General features: G+C 43.3%; 1 protein-coding gene and 1 long non-coding RNA gene across 4 annotated transcripts in view; one reads left to right on the forward strand and one right to left on the reverse strand.

The window, feature by feature from the left end:
* The window catches only part of STAB2 (stabilin 2), a 128,585-nt gene that overhangs the window by 38,777 nt on the left and 72,405 nt on the right, over positions 1-17,403 (reverse strand). The window contains exons 34-40 of the mRNA XM_067536088.1: positions 13,936-14,067; positions 12,968-13,096; positions 10,436-10,492; positions 8,839-8,934; positions 7,441-7,636; positions 5,572-5,667; positions 3,497-3,542 (exon numbers count right to left, since the gene is read on the reverse strand). Of these exons, the coding sequence (XP_067392189.1) occupies positions 3,497-3,542; positions 5,572-5,667; positions 7,441-7,636; positions 8,839-8,934; positions 10,436-10,492; positions 12,968-13,096; positions 13,936-14,067 (752 nt within the window). The remainder of the gene's footprint in view (positions 1-3,496; positions 3,543-5,571; positions 5,668-7,440; positions 7,637-8,838; positions 8,935-10,435; positions 10,493-12,967; positions 13,097-13,935; positions 14,068-17,403) is intronic.
* The window catches only part of LOC137145381 (uncharacterized), a 93,165-nt gene continuing 92,592 nt past the window's right edge, over positions 16,831-17,403 (forward strand). For all 3 annotated transcript variants that reach the window (XR_010917645.1, XR_010917644.1, XR_010917643.1), the window contains exon 1: positions 16,831-16,860. This is a non-coding gene — a long non-coding RNA (uncharacterized lncRNA). The remainder of the gene's footprint in view (positions 16,861-17,403) is intronic.

The following is a 17,403-nucleotide window of genomic DNA, read 5'->3' on the forward strand; positions in this document are numbered from 1 at the left end:
CAATGGTGCAACCGTTGTTTTTTTGTAGGCAGCTCAAAAAAGGAGAGATTTAAGGAGGGTTTTGAAGGAAGATAATGAGTAAGTTTTGCAGATATTTACGGGGAACTTCTCCGAAGTGTGAGGGGCAGCATGGAAGAGAGCACAAAGGTTGTTCACAGGTGGGTGATGGAGGCTGGGGCTATGGCTACACTGGCGGCGGCGAAGTCGCCACTATTAGATCGACTTATCTGGATCGACTGAGCAGTCAGTGAAGACCCACTCAGTCGATCCAGAAGTCGAAGTTATTAATCCACCCCCGCAAGTGGCGTGGCGCTGCGTCGTCGGGAACACGGTTCCCGTCAGCGCAGTGCAGTGAAGACAGCGCGCAGAAGAGAAGCACGGCAGTCGACGGGAGTTACGCAAGTTCTTTGCGTACTTTGCGTAACTCCCGTCGACTGCCGCTGAATCGCGGAGGTAAGTGTAGACCAAGCCTGGCACAACTGGCCAGTTGAAGTTGGGAGTCAACAATGCAGTTGAGTGCAGCTGTCCAACAGGGGTGTTTGTGATGGTAGGAGGAGGAATCAACAGCTCTGGGGCTCACTTCCGGTTTATAATTTATGTTCCTAAGAGCAAATCTACATTGCAATAAAACACCTGCACATGGCCTGTGTCAGCTGACTTGGGCTTGTGAGGCTTGAGTTGGGGCTGTTAAATTGTGGTGTAGCTGTTCCGGCTCAGGGTGGAGCATGAGCCCTGGGACCCCACAATGGGAGAGTGGTCCAGAGCTCCGAATGTCGACGCCTCAATGTCTACATCGCAATTTCGTAGCCCTGCAGCCTCAGACTTGCAGCCCCAAGTCAGCTGACATGAACTGCCATGAAGTAGCCAGTCTAGGCAGTATCTGAATGAGCTCTCTCCTGACAGCTAGGGATGCTCTGGGGGGAAAGGACTTTGGGAGCAGAGTGTTGTTGCATAGACACATCTGCTCTTCCTAGGCGTTCGGCAGATAGATCTGCTTTGCCAAAGTGATCGGTTTTGGCTGGTTTGGGGTTACAATTCTCTTGCCTATTGAATGCAGAGTGGGAAACTGATGCAAAGGGCGCGGTTACAGATCTGTGCTTTTGAATGGTGGTTGTGGTGTTTTTCCTAATTAGTGCTAAGTTCCCTCTCCCTTTTACTAAAAGTTTTCATTATACACAGATTCAGTACTTGTGACTGGGGCTGTATCACCTCTCAAAGGTGCCTGGGGTGGCGTTTAATTTTCCCAGATTACTGGGCGGTGGCTCAAGCCGGTTCTGTTTTGTATTGTTAAGTGGAGGCCCCTAGATATTGAACCCAGCCTTTGTTGTTGCTGCTTCCACTTGGCAGAAGGCTTACACAAGGGTAGCTGGAATTCTGCTCTTGCAATCACAGGCCAGACCATGACTCTGGTACTATGCTTTTCTAACATGCATGGAAGTTGAGTACACGGAGGAAAGCTAGACTACTATAGTCAAACTCTGCTGTCCAGATCTGAGAATAACTTTGCCCCCAAAAGTCTTATTAAACAGCAGAGCTATAAATAGCGGATGGGATAAATATTTAAATGAAGCTGCCACCAAAGAAGAAAATCAGATCATTAGATGTGTTTGGGACTCTCTGTTCCTGTTTTCCTGATCTTCTTATAATAAGCAGTCAGCACGTATGAGGTGAACTTCCAAAATATCTTCCTTGCTCTCTAAAAGCCTCAGATAACTTCGCCAGCATCTTCCTTGGATGTATAGTGGCAGACTGGATTCACCATGGTGAAGCCCAGAGTTTAAAAGGAACTGAGGCATTGCTCCACTCAGCATCGCAAGGCCTAGGAGATTTAGATGACTAAGTCCCATTTTCAAAAGTGGCTTAGGCACGGAGGAGGCCACGCCCCACTGACTTTCATAAGATCTAGGCTCCCCATTGCTAGAGTCACAAAAGGATATGGGTGCCTAACGGCCACTTTAGGTGCCTAAATCCCAGAATCAGGACCCACTGGGATTCACAAGGCCCAGTGCTTATATTAAAGTAAAAGTTCCCTAGGTACCTATGTCTCTGCAGCCCTATGCCGGGTGTCTGGACACCCAAGCCTCTGTGCTACTCAGGAACCATGGCAAGATAGATGATCCCCTGCCTAACTTGCCTACAGGGCCCAATCTTATAGGCATGTTTAGAGGCTGCACACCAGATCAGGCCATGCACGCATGCCCACAGAAAACAGTGGGGGTGGAAGGGAGAAGAAGTGATCGCTTGTAGATTTTAGCCCCATGGTTGGGGTACTCACCTGGGATGTAGTTTAAGTCCCCCCTCCACCTTAGGGGGGAAGAAGGGATTTGAACAGAGCTCTGCCACTGCTCAGGTGAGGGCCCTAGACACTGAGCTAGGGACTATTCTGAGACAGGGCTCTCTGTCTCTCCTGTTGAAGCTGTTCTTCTGTGGATTAAATAATGAGAGTCATTGCGCCAGAGAGAGAGAGAGTGGGAATGAGTCTGTAGTGCAGTGGTCTGCTGGGAGTCCTAGGATCCAGGCCCCCTGCTCCAATGACTTTTGAAATTATTTAATCCACAGCAGAACAGCCCCAACTGAGGGAGCGCTATATCAAAATATCCCTTAGCCCAATGGTTAGGGTACTCACCAGAGAGGTGGCAGAGCCCTGTTCCAATCTCGTCTCCTTATCGAGTGGGGGAGGGGGAATCTGTCACATTCCAGGTGAGTACCCTAGCCACTGGGCCAAAAGTTATGAGGGAGGTGAGCCTCCATTGAAGGTGCCTACCACGAAGAGAGGGTTCGCAGCCGAGTATCTCAAGCAGAGGGCAGTTATCGCTTCAGCTCAGACTTAGGCACAGAGAGGGGCAGGGCTTAGCACACGCACCCCGTGGCATGCGTGACATCTCCCACTGGCTAGCTTAGGCAGGGAGCTACCTAGGATGGTGACTTTTGTGAGTCCCGTTCTTAGGCAGCTGTCTCTCCACATTCATTGTACAGGGAGTCGAAGCGCCGAACTCAGGCTCTGTGAATCCCACTGCTTTTCTAGGTACCTAAAAGTTAGGTACGGTGACGCTCAGCGCTAAGTTCACGTGTGAATCTAGCCCCCAAGTGCCTAGGTCACTTCTGAAGAATGGGACATAGCTGTCTAATCACTTAGGCCCCACAACACTGAGTGGAGCAATGTCTAAGTACTTCTACAAAATCAGAGCTGAACTGCTTAGGTTTTGGTGGAGATTTGCCCTTTTGAAAATATATTTTCTCTATTAATGTGCAAATACGGAACTTTTAAGGTTGGCCTATCACTACTATATTAACTTTGCAAAGTGCTGCAAAACTGTGCTAAAAATGGGAAGCAAAGGAAGTGATCTAAACTTGGGCCAGCTGATCATTTAACCAGAGAAACTAGGAGAATAGACATAATCTTGTAAGACAGTGGGGAAATATGGAACATACAAATGACGAATATTCATTTTATACTATGAGAATGATTCTCAAAGTGGCTGGATTTCATACATACTTAGCACTGGTGTGGCAAGTGCTGTTACATGCATCATCTTTGATTTCTGGAAGAGACAAAACAAACATTTATATTCTTGCAAATCAACATTCTAAAACTATAAGTTCCTTTACCCTTCTCTGTGGTTTCAAACTCTTCCCCTTCATTTTCCTTATGCAGGGTCAGCTTCTGTCTTATTGCCCAAGGAGACCCATTGAAATCCCTGGAAATGCTTGGGGTAAGGTATTGCCTGATGTGAGTAAGGGGTAAAATTCTTCTCTGTGCATAGGTCATCACCATACCAATGTTATGCACTACTGCTGATCTATTTTGGGGGGCATGTTGAATGCAAGTGATGCACCTGATTAAGGGTGCATTTCATCCCTGTTATTTTACTTATTTTTCAAAAAGACAAACATGACTGTTCACATAATTGTTATATAAGCAGTAAAAGAGGCTATCAGAAATATGAATGAAAGGGGCATTGAAGCAGTGTAAATCCAAGGGTTACAGTACATTTACATATTGATGTTACAAAAGTCATCAGTGGTTTATCTTTAAAGAGTTCTTACGACTTGGCCCATCCTCCCTCAGGCAGTTCCACTGCTAATCTAAGACTGGGAATAGAACCGTATTGTTTCTCTTAATTCTCCTAGGCTATGTCTTCACTGACGGCGGCAAATTCACTGCTGTCAGATCGAATTCTCTGGATCGACTGAGTGGTCAGTGAAGACCCCCTCAGTCGATCCAGAAATCGACGTATTAAGACTACCTTCTCAAGTGGCATAGTGCTGTGTCGACGGGAACACGGTTCCCTTGGCGCAGTGCAGTGAAGACGGCACGCAGAAGAGAAGCAGAGAAGTCGACGGGAGTTACACAAGCTTTTTGTGTAACTTGCGTAACTCCGGTGGACTGCCGCCGAATCTCCAAGGTAAGTGAGGACAAGCCCCTAATCTGTCTGTCCAGCCGATTTCACAAGCATAACCATGAAATACAGCTATTGGCTTCATTATGCCAACTCATTTTACCTAATTTCATTTTCCCATTTTAAATCTCATCCTAAAATCTCTCTTCTCCCCCTTTGCCTACCTAGGATTTACCTCTGTACAGAGGGACAGCACAAGGGCTAGGCACCACTCACCACTCAAGGCCCATTTAAGCCCCACCAAACAAAGTGTTAATGAGACTTGAGTGGCGCAGAGATCTTGTGCTAGCTGTATTGCTATTCTTGCTTAGCTCAGTATTGCCTCTGCACCAGGAGCTTCTAGGTGCAGCTGATTTTTGTCTCTTCTGCGCCTGTTGTTTTGTTGAATATGATTATTGATTGTGTTTTCTTTGTAAGTCTTGCCCAGACCTTCCTATTGAAGATGCTCTGTTTTATCTAACCTGTGAATTTTATATAGCATCTATCATTTTGATTTCCATGCAATGATTTGTGTTGCATGAGAAGACACGGTTAAGCATGTAGGTTGGAGTTTGCAAAGGAGCCCAAGGGAGTGAGTTGCTCAAATCCAATTGAAATTCTAGGGGATTTAGGTGCCTAACTCCTTTGGGCCCCTTTTTAAAATTCTAGCATAATCAGCTTTCTGGTCTAAGCCCTGGTCTTATTCCCCCCACCAACGAATTAAAAATAACTCTTGTTGACCTGCTAGTAAATAATTATAAAGCAATATGTAATATTATATAGTTGAACCCAATGAATGGCTCTGAAGAAAACAGTTAATGGTAGGAAACTCTGCTCGGCAAATAGTATAAATTTACCCCAAAATGGGATCTTTTGAAAAGATCCTGGAGGAAATAGCTATAGACAAGCAAATGGATACATTGAAGTGTGAAGGTTGGCAATTGGGTTGCATGATTCCCCATTACCATTGATGGCTAATTCCCTTCACACAGGCCTGAAAGCTTTCCAAAGACATTTCTTTCACAGTCAGGCTGAGGATCTCATTGCCTGTCTGTAGTCTTGGGAGGCTGCTTGTTACCTAGTACTGTGGGAGAGAATCTTAAGTACACAGCGCATTGAGATGTACTCCTTGCCACTGCTCTGCGTTCCATAACACCTACTAGCTTCATCAGAGAAAGGAAAAGGCACTTACCGCTCTCACATTTCACACCCCTCCAGCCAACGTCACACTCACAGGAGCCATCTCCTTCAATCCCATTGCTGCATTTCCCATGGACACAAGCACATTCTAAATGCACAGATGTAATTAAACCACTTAAAATATGCAGTGTAACATAGTGTGCATAGCAGAGTAACAACTGAAATGTTAGCTGGGTTGTCTGTATGCACTCTCCCTACACATTCTTTGTTTTCTAATTTACTTTACTCTGTTGTATATCTTTGGTATAGAGACATTTAGATTTTCATACAAAGAAAAATATAAGTGATTCAGTGGATAATGGTCTGGATATTTTCCTTCATTTATGACCATCCTGTCCTACCAACACTATACAAGTATTTGACTGTTTCCCGTCTCCCATGACTGACAGAATTTTGCATATGTACAGTCCCTATTTTCTTTGAACAAGTATGGATTTAAAATAATTGGTGTGGATTTTACACTGGTTTTAATTCATTCCCCCAGTTCAGAATGCACATGCCCTTGCGATAAACTTATTTGTAAACTCTTCCCTCCTACCCAAAGAGGTTCTTCTAAGGGTATGTCTGCACTGCAGTCAGAGGCGTGACTACAGCGCAGGGAGATACAGCCGTGAAGCTGTGGCAGAACGGGCAGCAGCATGGGCTGTATGAGCCTATCTAGGACCCTGGTCATGTACTTGAATGACTAGCCCAGGCCTCAACTCCCCTTTCTGCCTTTGAAAATCCCTCTTAGTGCACAGCAAACTATTTAGAGAAACGTGTGCAGCGTGTCGGTTTGCCATTTAACAGAGAATACATCGAAATGCAAAATGGTACAACTGTCAAGTTACTGCTTCCAGTTAGGACTTTTGAACTGGAAATGCTAGCGATGAGAGGTGAAAAGAGCCCTGAGGGGAAGATTACACACAGTATCCTGTCTTGCCATTAGCTGCTAGACCACGACAGTGCTATGCAGGCTCAGTAGGTAGAGCCAAAGAGCAGAGAAGCTTTGCTGACAGCCCGTCCCGCAGCAGTGGGGCTGGGGCTCGAGATGGGATCCAGAGACTGGGTTCGTTATAGCTGAAGGTTTGTTATTATGAAGGGCGTTATAGCGAGGGTGAACTGTAATGACAAGAGTGCTTTGTGGGTAAAGGGGTGAAGCTAGATGGGTCAGATGGAAAGAGATTGTCCCCTCCTTGGGTGGAAGCTTAAAAGCTAAGACTTTTTTATTTTGAACTAAAGTGTATGGTGTACAGTGTTGTCAACTCTTGTCACTTTATTTCAATCTCACGGTATTTGGTGTTTCCCATGAAGCCCCAGATCTGGTTACTAATGTAAACGTGAGAGAATCTCAGTTTTCATTTAAAAATAAGCAAGTTTCCAAGCCTCATGGCTGCAGAGGAAAAACTCAAAAACGTGACTTGAGTGTAACCTAAGGGCTCGAGAACCAAAAGGCAACAAACAAACAATCAACCCTCCTCCCCAATTTGTTGTTATTTAAAACAAACAAAAAATCTCAATTTTTTAGAGCGTGTCATTATTTTTTTTGTCTCTGACTCAGTTTTTGAACACTTGGTATTGGCGATACTGGGCATAGTCTTCCTCAGAGCCTGTGAACATTTTATATAATGTGTACGTATGTATATAAAGAGAGGCTGATTTTCCTTTCTCTTACACCACTTTTACACAGGTGTAGCTCCAGTGAATTCAGTGGCGTTATTCCTGATTTACACCACTGTAAGTGGGAAGATAATTAAGGATATCAAAAGTGGCGGGTTGAGAAAGCTGAATCATATGGCCACTTTCAGAGATTTTTAGCTAGTCACCTTTCGAGCTGTCAGGATTTGAGAAGATACCTGCGTGGCTTGGAGGCATTAAGTACCTTGATCACAGTTGCGTCCATATTTGCCTTCAATACATTTCTCACAGGCTGTTCCAGTAAAACCCTCCTCGCATTCACACACGCCTGTGCCATTAACACCATCCAAGCAGATGCCATTTCCAAAGCAGGCATTTCCACTTTTCCCTGGACAGGGCTGGCACTGTTGACCAAAGAAACCTGCGCAGCATTCTCTGGTCTGAAATGGAGAAACAACATAACAAAGGCTAAAATTGAGGTTTATAAGCCACTTTTCTATACAGAGGATGGTGCAGAGAGCCACACTGCTCCAGCAGAAGTGTCAGAGATCTCACTAGAGAAACACAACCTGGGGCTGTTTCTTATGTATGGGCGGGTGAGTAGTAGAGTAGATGACGTCTCCCTGCAGAGCCTCTATGGGCCGATGTGGTGAAGGCTGGGTCATGGCCCCACCTCTGACTTCTTCCTTTTTAGACTCCTGCTTCCTAGAGGGGAATGAGGCCAACTAGTTCCTGTGTCCCCCACAGTGCAGAGAGTGTAAGGATTACTATTGTGAGAAGATTCAAAGAGTTACTGTTCTCTGCTCCCCTTCCCGATCCCTACGCAGCCCCCACTATTGTAACTATCAGCCCTCTCTTAAACTTTGGTGTTGGTCAGAAAATGGATTTTCCATCCTGTGAAACATAATTTCAAGATATTGGGGGTGGGGGGAGAGAAATTTTCCCAAATAGGGATGAAAAGTCCATTTCAAATTTTTCGCCAAACAGAATTCTGAAAAAAACCAAATCATTTTGTGTCATTTGAAACATTCTGTTTCGATACATTCGAAATGTTTTATTTCATGTTTGTCCCATTTTATATGTAATTTTTTAAATATAAAGAAAATTTTGAAACAAGAAATTGTTTCTAAATAAAAAATCAAAACTTTCTGATCTGAAAATGTCACAATTGGATGGCTTGCCATTTTCAAAACCATTTTTTTCCCAAAATAAAATCCATATTTTTTGGGGGAAAAATTGTGTTTTAATCTAAACAACATTTTCTGGCAGAAAACTTTCAACGAAAATTTTTCAACCTGCCCTATTAAACTGCTGATCACTCACTGTAACTGGAAACTATTCTGAAAAAGAGACTTATTCAGAAAGTCATTAAAGTGTGGGGCTGGAACTGCCTTTTTGTACTATGTTTATATAGCACCTAGCATAATGGGGACCTGGACCATGATTGAGGGGCTCCTAAATAGGGGGACCAGATAGCAAATGTTGAAAATCAGGATACAGGCTGGGGGATAATAGGCACCTATATAAAACAAAGCCCCAAATATCTGGACTCTCCCTATAAAATTGGGACATCTGGTCATCCTAGTCCTAGCTACAATCACAAAGCATATGATAAGTAACAATAATGATTAATAATACTTACTATGATAGTTTTAAGACACTTTGGCTGGCATCCAATATGAATGGATGTCCTTCCCATAAAGTTTTCAGTATAGATGCAATATTTCTTCTCTCCTAGCTGTACAAAAGTTGGCAAGATAACTGCTTTAGTGTTTAATATAACACAACTATTTCTAGACATTTGTCAACTTTGTGTAAACAGTGCACTCAATGCGTCTGAAAATAGTCAGCTTCTATTGGTAAATATGTTCATATTATATGCTCAGAAAATATTCTCCAAGGTAAAAACAAAGTAAGCAAACAGATAATCGGCTAAATAATTTACAGTCAACTTAGCCCAATGCTGCTGGGCAAAACATTTCAATTTAAAATTAGTCACCTTTCTCCAAAATTAGAACTGAAGCTTTTTTGAAATTTGAAAAATATAATTTCTTCAGTTCTTTTTTCTTTCTTTCCTGGCACTTTTCTGCACTTCCTATTGTTTCTGAAAAAGGATGTGCCAAAATACTGTGAAAATGGCTGTTTTTACATTATTCTAGGCCTGGAGAAAAGCAGGAAGTGCTATAAATCTTGGGAAAACCTGTTCTCATAAGATTGCCAGCCTAATTTTGTAGTCCTAAAAAGTTCAGATAAACATCCAGTCATCTGGGTCATTATTAGAACTGAAATGCTAAAATTCTTGAGGTTAGTCCATCACTATTTTAGTAAGGTTTTGCTAACCAATTATTTGAATAAAGTGGAGGGAAGTTTACAATAGTTGTGTAGACTTGTGTAATCACATTACGGACATAATTATTTGGCCTTAATAATAATAATAATTAATAATAGTAAAGGTAAACAGCAAAATCTACTCATACTTAATCTAGACTCCTTAAATCAGCCTAGTAATAATTTAATCTTAAAGAGGAGTCTGCCCATAAAAAAAAATCCAAGGATGATATAACTCCAAGTGACTATCTGGCTCCCAGAGGATATTATCTTGCCACTGACCTATCCTCACTGGCCAGAAAATGAAATGTCTATTAAACAGACATCTGGGAGATGGAAGAGAAAAGGAATTCTCATTAAACATTCAAAACATACTATAATATTAATCCCTCACATAGGGCCAGATCTCCCCTTTGCTCTAGTTTCATGGCACAAATGGGGCAAAAGGCTGCCCAATAGGGGAGTGAGAGCTTTCTCTTGTATAGAAGATTCCCCAACTGGCACAGAGCCGGCATAGTGGGCTCTGTTCCATTCCTAGTCTCCCACCTAGTGTAGGGACCAGCACACTTTGCTTTGTAGCCAACATAGTTCAGAGCAGTCTTGAGGTTGCTCTAATATATGCCAGGGTTTGAACTGGCTCCCCATCTGCCAGAGGAGCTGAGGGAGCATAAAGATGTCTTTAAATTACCTTGTTTCCACCCTCTTGGGACCTGAGCCAAGGATGCTGGACTCAAGGATCAGGGTTGTTGGGTCTGAATAATTTAAATAAATGTAACAGGCCAAATTCACTGATGTAACTTTATTGAAATTAATGGAGTTCCACCAGGGATTAATTTGAACCATTAAATCTATCTCTGTATTTAGAATTGAAAATGATACAAATGCACTTAGGTTTAATTATAAATACTTACATATTCCTTAGTTCCAGGAGGGCAGCGTGATCGATACAAACACAGAGTGCACTTTTCCTTTGCAAACACAGAGGGGCACACAGTTAAAGGTTTACACTACTGCAGATAATTTCAACCTATGTTTCTACTCCCAGTCCTTGGGGGAGTCAGGAGATATAAAACAGTGAAAGCTTATCTCTTTGGAAGACTAAGCATAAAAGACAACCACTGCAGATGGATTGCCCAGCTCTGTCGGGTGTACTGCGGGACTGTAGGGATTTCCAACAGGAAGATTCCTACAAAAGAATTCTCATTGTGGAGAAGTGTAAAGACTCTGCAGGGTTCCCAACAGCCAAAGGAATATCCTGTTCCAAAGGAAATCCATCCCAAATACTCCCTCGTTGTAATGACATTAGGGGATAGATCCTGGTCCCTGACTCTGCCCATTCTATCCTACTCAGGCAGCACAAGGTCAGTGGCGTGCAGGGCTGCCAGGGATTTCTTTGACACAGGAAATCCCTGATGTAGAGCCGGCTGTGCACCTAAACCCTGCTTTAGCAAAGCACTTAAGCACGTGTTTATCTTTAAACACATGATTAAGATAATCCCTATTCAGCTGCGCACATTCTTAAGTTCCATTGACTTCAAAGGGACGTCGGGACATGCTTAAGTGCTTTGCTGAATCAAGGCCCTAGTTGGGGGAAGAGTTTTCTAGGGGCATCCAAGTGTCTATACTGAGGAATCTTGGTGTATGACTAAGGCCTTGTCTACACTCGAACGTTTTGTCGACAGAAGTTTTGCCGTCATACAGCCACTGCTGTAATTAAATCGCTGTTGCGTGTCTTCACTGTCTCCTTCTTTCAGTGGAGGCCATTCACACTATCAGCTCTTTTGTCGACAAAGCGAGCAGTGCACTGTGGGTAGCTATCCCACAGTGCAACTGCACCCAGGGTGCTTCGGGAAGGGTTTGCAATGCCCCCTGGGGCGGGCAGAGCGTCACATGATGAAGGTTTCTGAATCCCATCGTTCCATGGGCATCCTGCTAGTTTGACAGCTGCTTTTCAACTGCCCTGTCAGCCAGACTGGCATTGCTGAACACAAACACAAGAAGCCCATGCGTGAATGAGTGAGTGTGTGAGAGAGAGAGAAGAAGAGAGAGACACACACACCTACCCACACAGACAGACAGACAGACAGACAGTGTGTGTTGGGGGACAGTGAGTGTGTCTGCACTCGCCCTGTCTTTTTAAGTTCAGACAGCAGCAGCTGGAAGCAACCAATCCCAAGGAAGAAGCTGCTACACAGACAGCTCATAACTGGCATCCCCTATTCCCCCTCAGCAGGGATGGGATCGGTACACCCACAGGGGTGGGGAGAAGGACACAGCCCCCACCTCCCTCCATGGCTCTGCACAGCGCATCAGGAGTTACACCCCTCCTTTGTAGTTTAGGGCAGGCAGGACAGGACTGTGTTTGCTGCCCTGTGGAGTGAGCTCTCCATGGTGAGTTAACTTGGAAACTTCCTGGGGCTTTGAAAGGGGAGGAGCGGAGGCCGATGGCTGCAGGGCAGCTGAGTTCAAACTGCTTACCAGAGCAACACTCACGATGGCATGCTGGGATAATCAGGAGGCTATTTGCAGTGGTATAACCTAAGGGCAGTGTCTACGCACATGCTTTTTTTTCAAAATCTTTGCCGAAAAAGGCTCTACGTCTCTTGTCTAACTGGTTTTATTTTGTCAGCAAAACAGGGCAGTTTTGTCAATAAAAGGATCATGGTAGTGTGTAGACAAACAAACAAAAGGTGACTTTTATCGACAGAACTCTCTAGGGTAGACCAGGCCCAAGTAAAGGGAAATGTAGGCGACTAGGAAGATTTGCTTGACAGTGAAATAAGCTAGACTGTGCGATAGTCTCCCAAGACAAATAATAGAAGTCCCAAAGCTTGAGTCATTTAAATCTGAACTGGACAAAGCATAAATCTTGCACAGTACAACGTCTTTTTCAAGTCTAATTTCTGTGCAGAGCTAGTCTTAAGAACAAACAACGTGAACTGTCTATGAGCTGTCCTATTTCCCTCTCCAATAAGGAAACCATTTACTGCATGGAAACCATATCCTGTTCTCCAGAGGAAGGCAGAGCAATTTGTCAATCTGTCTGATCTAGGTGAAAACCACAGGGGAAAGGAATGCCTTCGTTAGTGGCTAAGAATGAGAATCTACATCTCAGAATGGAAAGAGGAACATCTCTCCTGTAAAAGGTTTTGTTCAGCAGGTATTTTCACTGAGTAAAAGTGGACAAAACCCAATCAGTGTTTATTAAAGTGATGGGTTAACTTGGGCCCTTATTGGTATTGAAATCTGGTGGGCATAGTGGGTTTACTGCTGTAGAATCAAAGTATATGATATCAAAGCTACTGCAGGAGTTTGATGGGGAAAATTCAAACATTTTTGTCTGGCCAATACAATGCAGTATGTCCAATATGCCTTAGCTGTGCTTTCATACAAACATCTCTGACAAATGTTAAAGCACCAATCTCATACAGGACATAACTTACGGTTGTAATCACAGTATTATTGCTATCACATCTATTCTTCTGAATTTCCAGAATTTTTCCCAATCCATGGATAACCCCTTTGTCAGTTGCAATATTTGTGTAGTTTATAGGTGCCTCATTTATGTACAGCTGTAAAGGAAATACAGTCAGTTAAAATCCAGTAGACCAGCTAACTGCACAGCAGTAGTACTGACCAGACAGAGGAAATAAATTCAGCTGGTGGCTATAACAAAAAATATTGCCCCAGGAGGTCCCATACTGATGGAGTGGTGGTGGGAGAAAGAAGGAACAGTATATAGTCTTCAGTTCTTCAAACTATCCCTATTCAACAGACCGACCGCCTAAGAACATGGTAAACTTTTCGCACATGCTTGTTTCCCACTGATGTACTTAAGTGGTTTGCTGAATTGGAGCCATTACATGAAGGAGGGTACTGTGACCAAAGCACAGGACTAGGAGTGAGAAGGTCTGGGTATATGTGCCTTAGGTTCTTCATGAGTAGAAAGAGGATCGTGAGGGTAAATTCACTAATGCTGCCAAGTGCTTTGAGCTCCTGGGATGAAAGGTGTTATAAAACTACAAATCAATATTATTACTATGTTTATAATTAAAAGAGAGTCTCCAGAGTAGCTGTTACAAGTAGGATTAATGATTGCTTTGCAATGAAGGCCTCTGACCACCAAATGTATGAGACCATCACACTATCTTGCAAAATCAGATGTTAAATCTGAATAGCATCATTTAAACCAGTCAAAGGTCCCTTCCAGTGTGACTTTGAATCAAGCAGGCTTTGTCTAGACTGTCTGGAGAATCAACAGCACATTTGAGTGGGATCTCTTGTAAAACTGAGGCATCAGAGGGCAGTGTTGAGCCCATAGCTCTTGTTGCCTGCATTTCGTTTTAAGATAGAAGTTTCATTCCTATAGTGAAGAAAACATTTTTCTACATTTAAATACAGACAGCAGCACCTGGCCATTTTGAAGGAAGAATCCCACTTGATAGGAAAACCCGAGCATAGTCTCCCTGTGCATGCCATTGTGCATGTCGTTCTTCAAGAGTTTCTCCTCTAACACAATGTGATACCGGATTTGGTCCTCATCCTGCAAGACATGGAGGGAAACCAGTGACGTGTGGCCAACGTTTGAACAACGGGGCGCTCATGAAATGTTCAGCGCCATCGGTAAACGCTTTGGGTGAAATATTCTCCCCATCTCCCAGTGAGTTATGTAACATAGCATATTGTTTGCAGTGTTGTTGTAGCCAAGCTGGTCCCATGATATTAGCAAGTCAAAGTGGGTGAGGTTAATAGGTAAGTTGGTCCAGTCAAAGTTCTTATCTCATCTACCTTGTCTCTTTAATAACAGAGCATAAACATGTATATAGGTTATGGGCCCTTATGCTGGGGGGCACAAGCCAACTAACTACTGACTACCTGGGTTTAGGAAGAAACTTCCCCATAGGCAGGTTATTCTATATTTTATATTGTGGAGTATCTTGTACTTTTTCCTTCAGCATCTGGTACTGGTCACTGGTGTAGGCAAACTACTGTAGTCTGAGCCAGTATGGCAATTGCTATCTTTCTGTGCAGGGGGCTGGCCGACGGATTTTGGGAAGAGTTAGCAAGATTGATTCTTGAGATACATCCCAATCTTAACTAATTCATGTTACATACAATTCTGCATGTGGAGGGGCTCTCTATAGAATCCCAGAAATATAGGGCTGCAAGAAACCTCGAGAAGTCATCATGTCCAGCCCCTTGTGCTGAAGCAGGACCAAGTAAACCTAGACCATCCCTGACAGGTGTTTGTCCAACCTATTCTTAAAATCCTTCCGTGACAGGGATTCCACAACCTCCCTTGGAAGCCTATCCCAGAGCTTAAATCTCCTTATAATTAGACAGCTTTTCCTAATATCTAACCTAAATCTCCCTTGCTGCAGATTAAGTCCATTACTTTTTGTCCTACCTTCAGTGGAGATGGAGAACAATTGATCGCCGTCCTCTTTGTGCCAACTTAACATATTTGAAGACAATGATCAGGCCCCCCTCAGTCATCATTTCTCAAAACTAAACATGCCTGGTTTTTTTAAACCTTTCCTCATATATTGGGCTTTCCAAACCTTTCTTTGATTTCTCTGCTCTCCTCTGGACTCTCTCCAAGTTGTCCACATCTTTTCTAAAGTGTGATGCCCATAATTAGACACAGTACTCCAGCTGAGGCCTCACCAGTGCTGAACAGAACGTGACAATTACCTCCTGTGTCTTACACCCAAGAATATTAGCCTTTTTTTCAACTGCGTCACACTGTTGACTCCAATTCAATTTGTGATGCACTATAACCCCCAGATCCTTTTCAGCAGTGCTGTCACCTATCCAGGTATTCCCCATTTTGTAGCTGTGCATTTGATTTTTTCCTTCCTAAGTGTAGTACTTGACACGTGTCTTTACTGAATTCCATCCTGTTGAATTCAGACCAATTCTCCAATTTTTCAATGTTGTTATGAATTCCAGTTCTGTTCTCCACAGTGCTTGTAACCCCTCCCATCTTGGTGTCATCTGCACGTTTTATGTCTCTTTCCCACCTCTACCCCCAGTTTCCTGCTGCAGAAGTGGAGACCAGCTGCTTGTTCCTTTCAATCTCAGCAAACGGCACTGATTTATATCTGTTTACATTTTCAAGGCTCTCACCACCAGGGAAAGGGTCAGCACCATACTTTTTAAATGAAAGTTGAGACTTTTCTTCACCCAGCTCTCTGCATCTTATTGGTGGATTGAACATTTTTTCATAAAAATGGTCAAATTGTTTTCTGATTTTAAAATGTATTTTGTGTGTCTTCAGGTCTTTCCCCATCTTACTGGAGTTATGTTGTAACATACATTTTGAATGATCAGGAGTGCTTTGTTTTAGTTAGTTTTAGTGGCCTGTTTTGCTTGCAATGGACAAGTGGGATCACAAGAATAATTTTCAAAAGTGTCTTGAGTACATCTACACTGCAAAAAAAGATGAGTGGTAGCATGTTTCGGAGCCCAGGTCCTCTGACTCAGGCTCATGCTATGGAGCTAAAAATAGCAGTGTAGAAGTTCAGGCTCTGAAATGCAATGAGGGGAAAGGGGCTCAAAACCTGGGTGCCAGCCTCATTAGGGAAGTCTGCACCGCTGTCTTTAGCCTCCCCACAAGCCCATATCAGTTGATCCAGGCTCTCAAACCTTTTTTCTTGTTTGCAGCATGGACATATCCTAAGTGACTTAAGAGCCTAATTCCCATTTGAAACTCTTATTTTAGATGTTTCACTTTGAGCAAGACTGTTTTGTTTTTCAGGAAGCCAATCTAATATGTGTGCAGCATGTTTAGAATGTTTTTCCAATTGACATCTTCAAATTCATAACATTTTGTGCTTTTTAGGTCTCTCAGAGATTCACACTACTGAAAAAAATGACTCCAAACTGCATGTGTAATTTTCACTATGTCACTTGGCTTTTTTCATGCAGTAAGGTAGTGCCAATTTTTAATTCCCACCAGGCAGAAGTCCTACTACTTTGTTTTCAGCTGTTTGATCTTCTTAAACTTTCAACTTTGGCTGGAAACATTAACTAGCACTCATCATCTTTAAACTGTAGTGAGATATTTCCTGCCACCTATCACCAGCAGGCTGAGAAATACCGCCTACTAACCAATGTTCTGATTGGGCCAAATCTTGCTCCCTGGGAAATCAAGGATTGGGCCTTTAGTGACTGCTCCAAACTCCGCCCTCTGAGGTAAAGCTTCTATAAAATGGGAAAAAGCCAGCACCACCAGCTCTCTGAAAGCTTCCTGCTTCTGCCTCTCAGGGAGCCACGCCTCAAACACAGGTAATCAGTCACCATGGCCAAGAGGAGACTGGCAGGAAAATTGCAGGTACACTATATAGTAGCAGAAAAGCAAGGAATGAAACCTCCATATGACTGAATAAAAATGAGGGATGCATAAAAAGTAAAAGCCTGAACTAGTGTGTGTACCTACCAGTCACTGCTTGCTCTTGGTTTAATTACTGTTTAAAGATGGGCCAAAATTAAAACCATTTATCCTCACCCATTCTGAACCCAAATTTCAGGGTGCAGTTGAAGTGGAATTCAGCTGCTATGCACCTCTGTGTCTGCAATACATTAGCCTGACTGGCTGGCTTTTGAAAACCAAAACTACCCACAGCATTGCCCAACTCTGCTTGCTGTTCAGGTTAAAAGAAGAAACTTTATAGAGCACCCATTAGCTTTTTTACACTCTAAAAGCTTGATCCTGGAAACACCTGTGTGTGGATTGACTTCGCTGGGGCAGCTCATCTGAGCTACATTACATTCATGAGTGTTGCAGACTCAGGCTTGGCCTACACTACCAGCTTATGCTGGTATAACAGCGTGGCTCAGTTATACTGACCGAACTCCTGGCATAGACAACGCTAGG

The sequence above is a fragment of the Emydura macquarii genome, unplaced genomic scaffold, assembly GCF_026122565.2.
Source record: "Emydura macquarii macquarii isolate MOO-44397 ecotype Brisbane River unplaced genomic scaffold, CSIRO-AGI_Emac_v2 contig_3530, whole genome shotgun sequence".
Lineage (NCBI taxonomy): Eukaryota > Metazoa > Chordata > Testudines > Chelidae > Emydura > Emydura macquarii.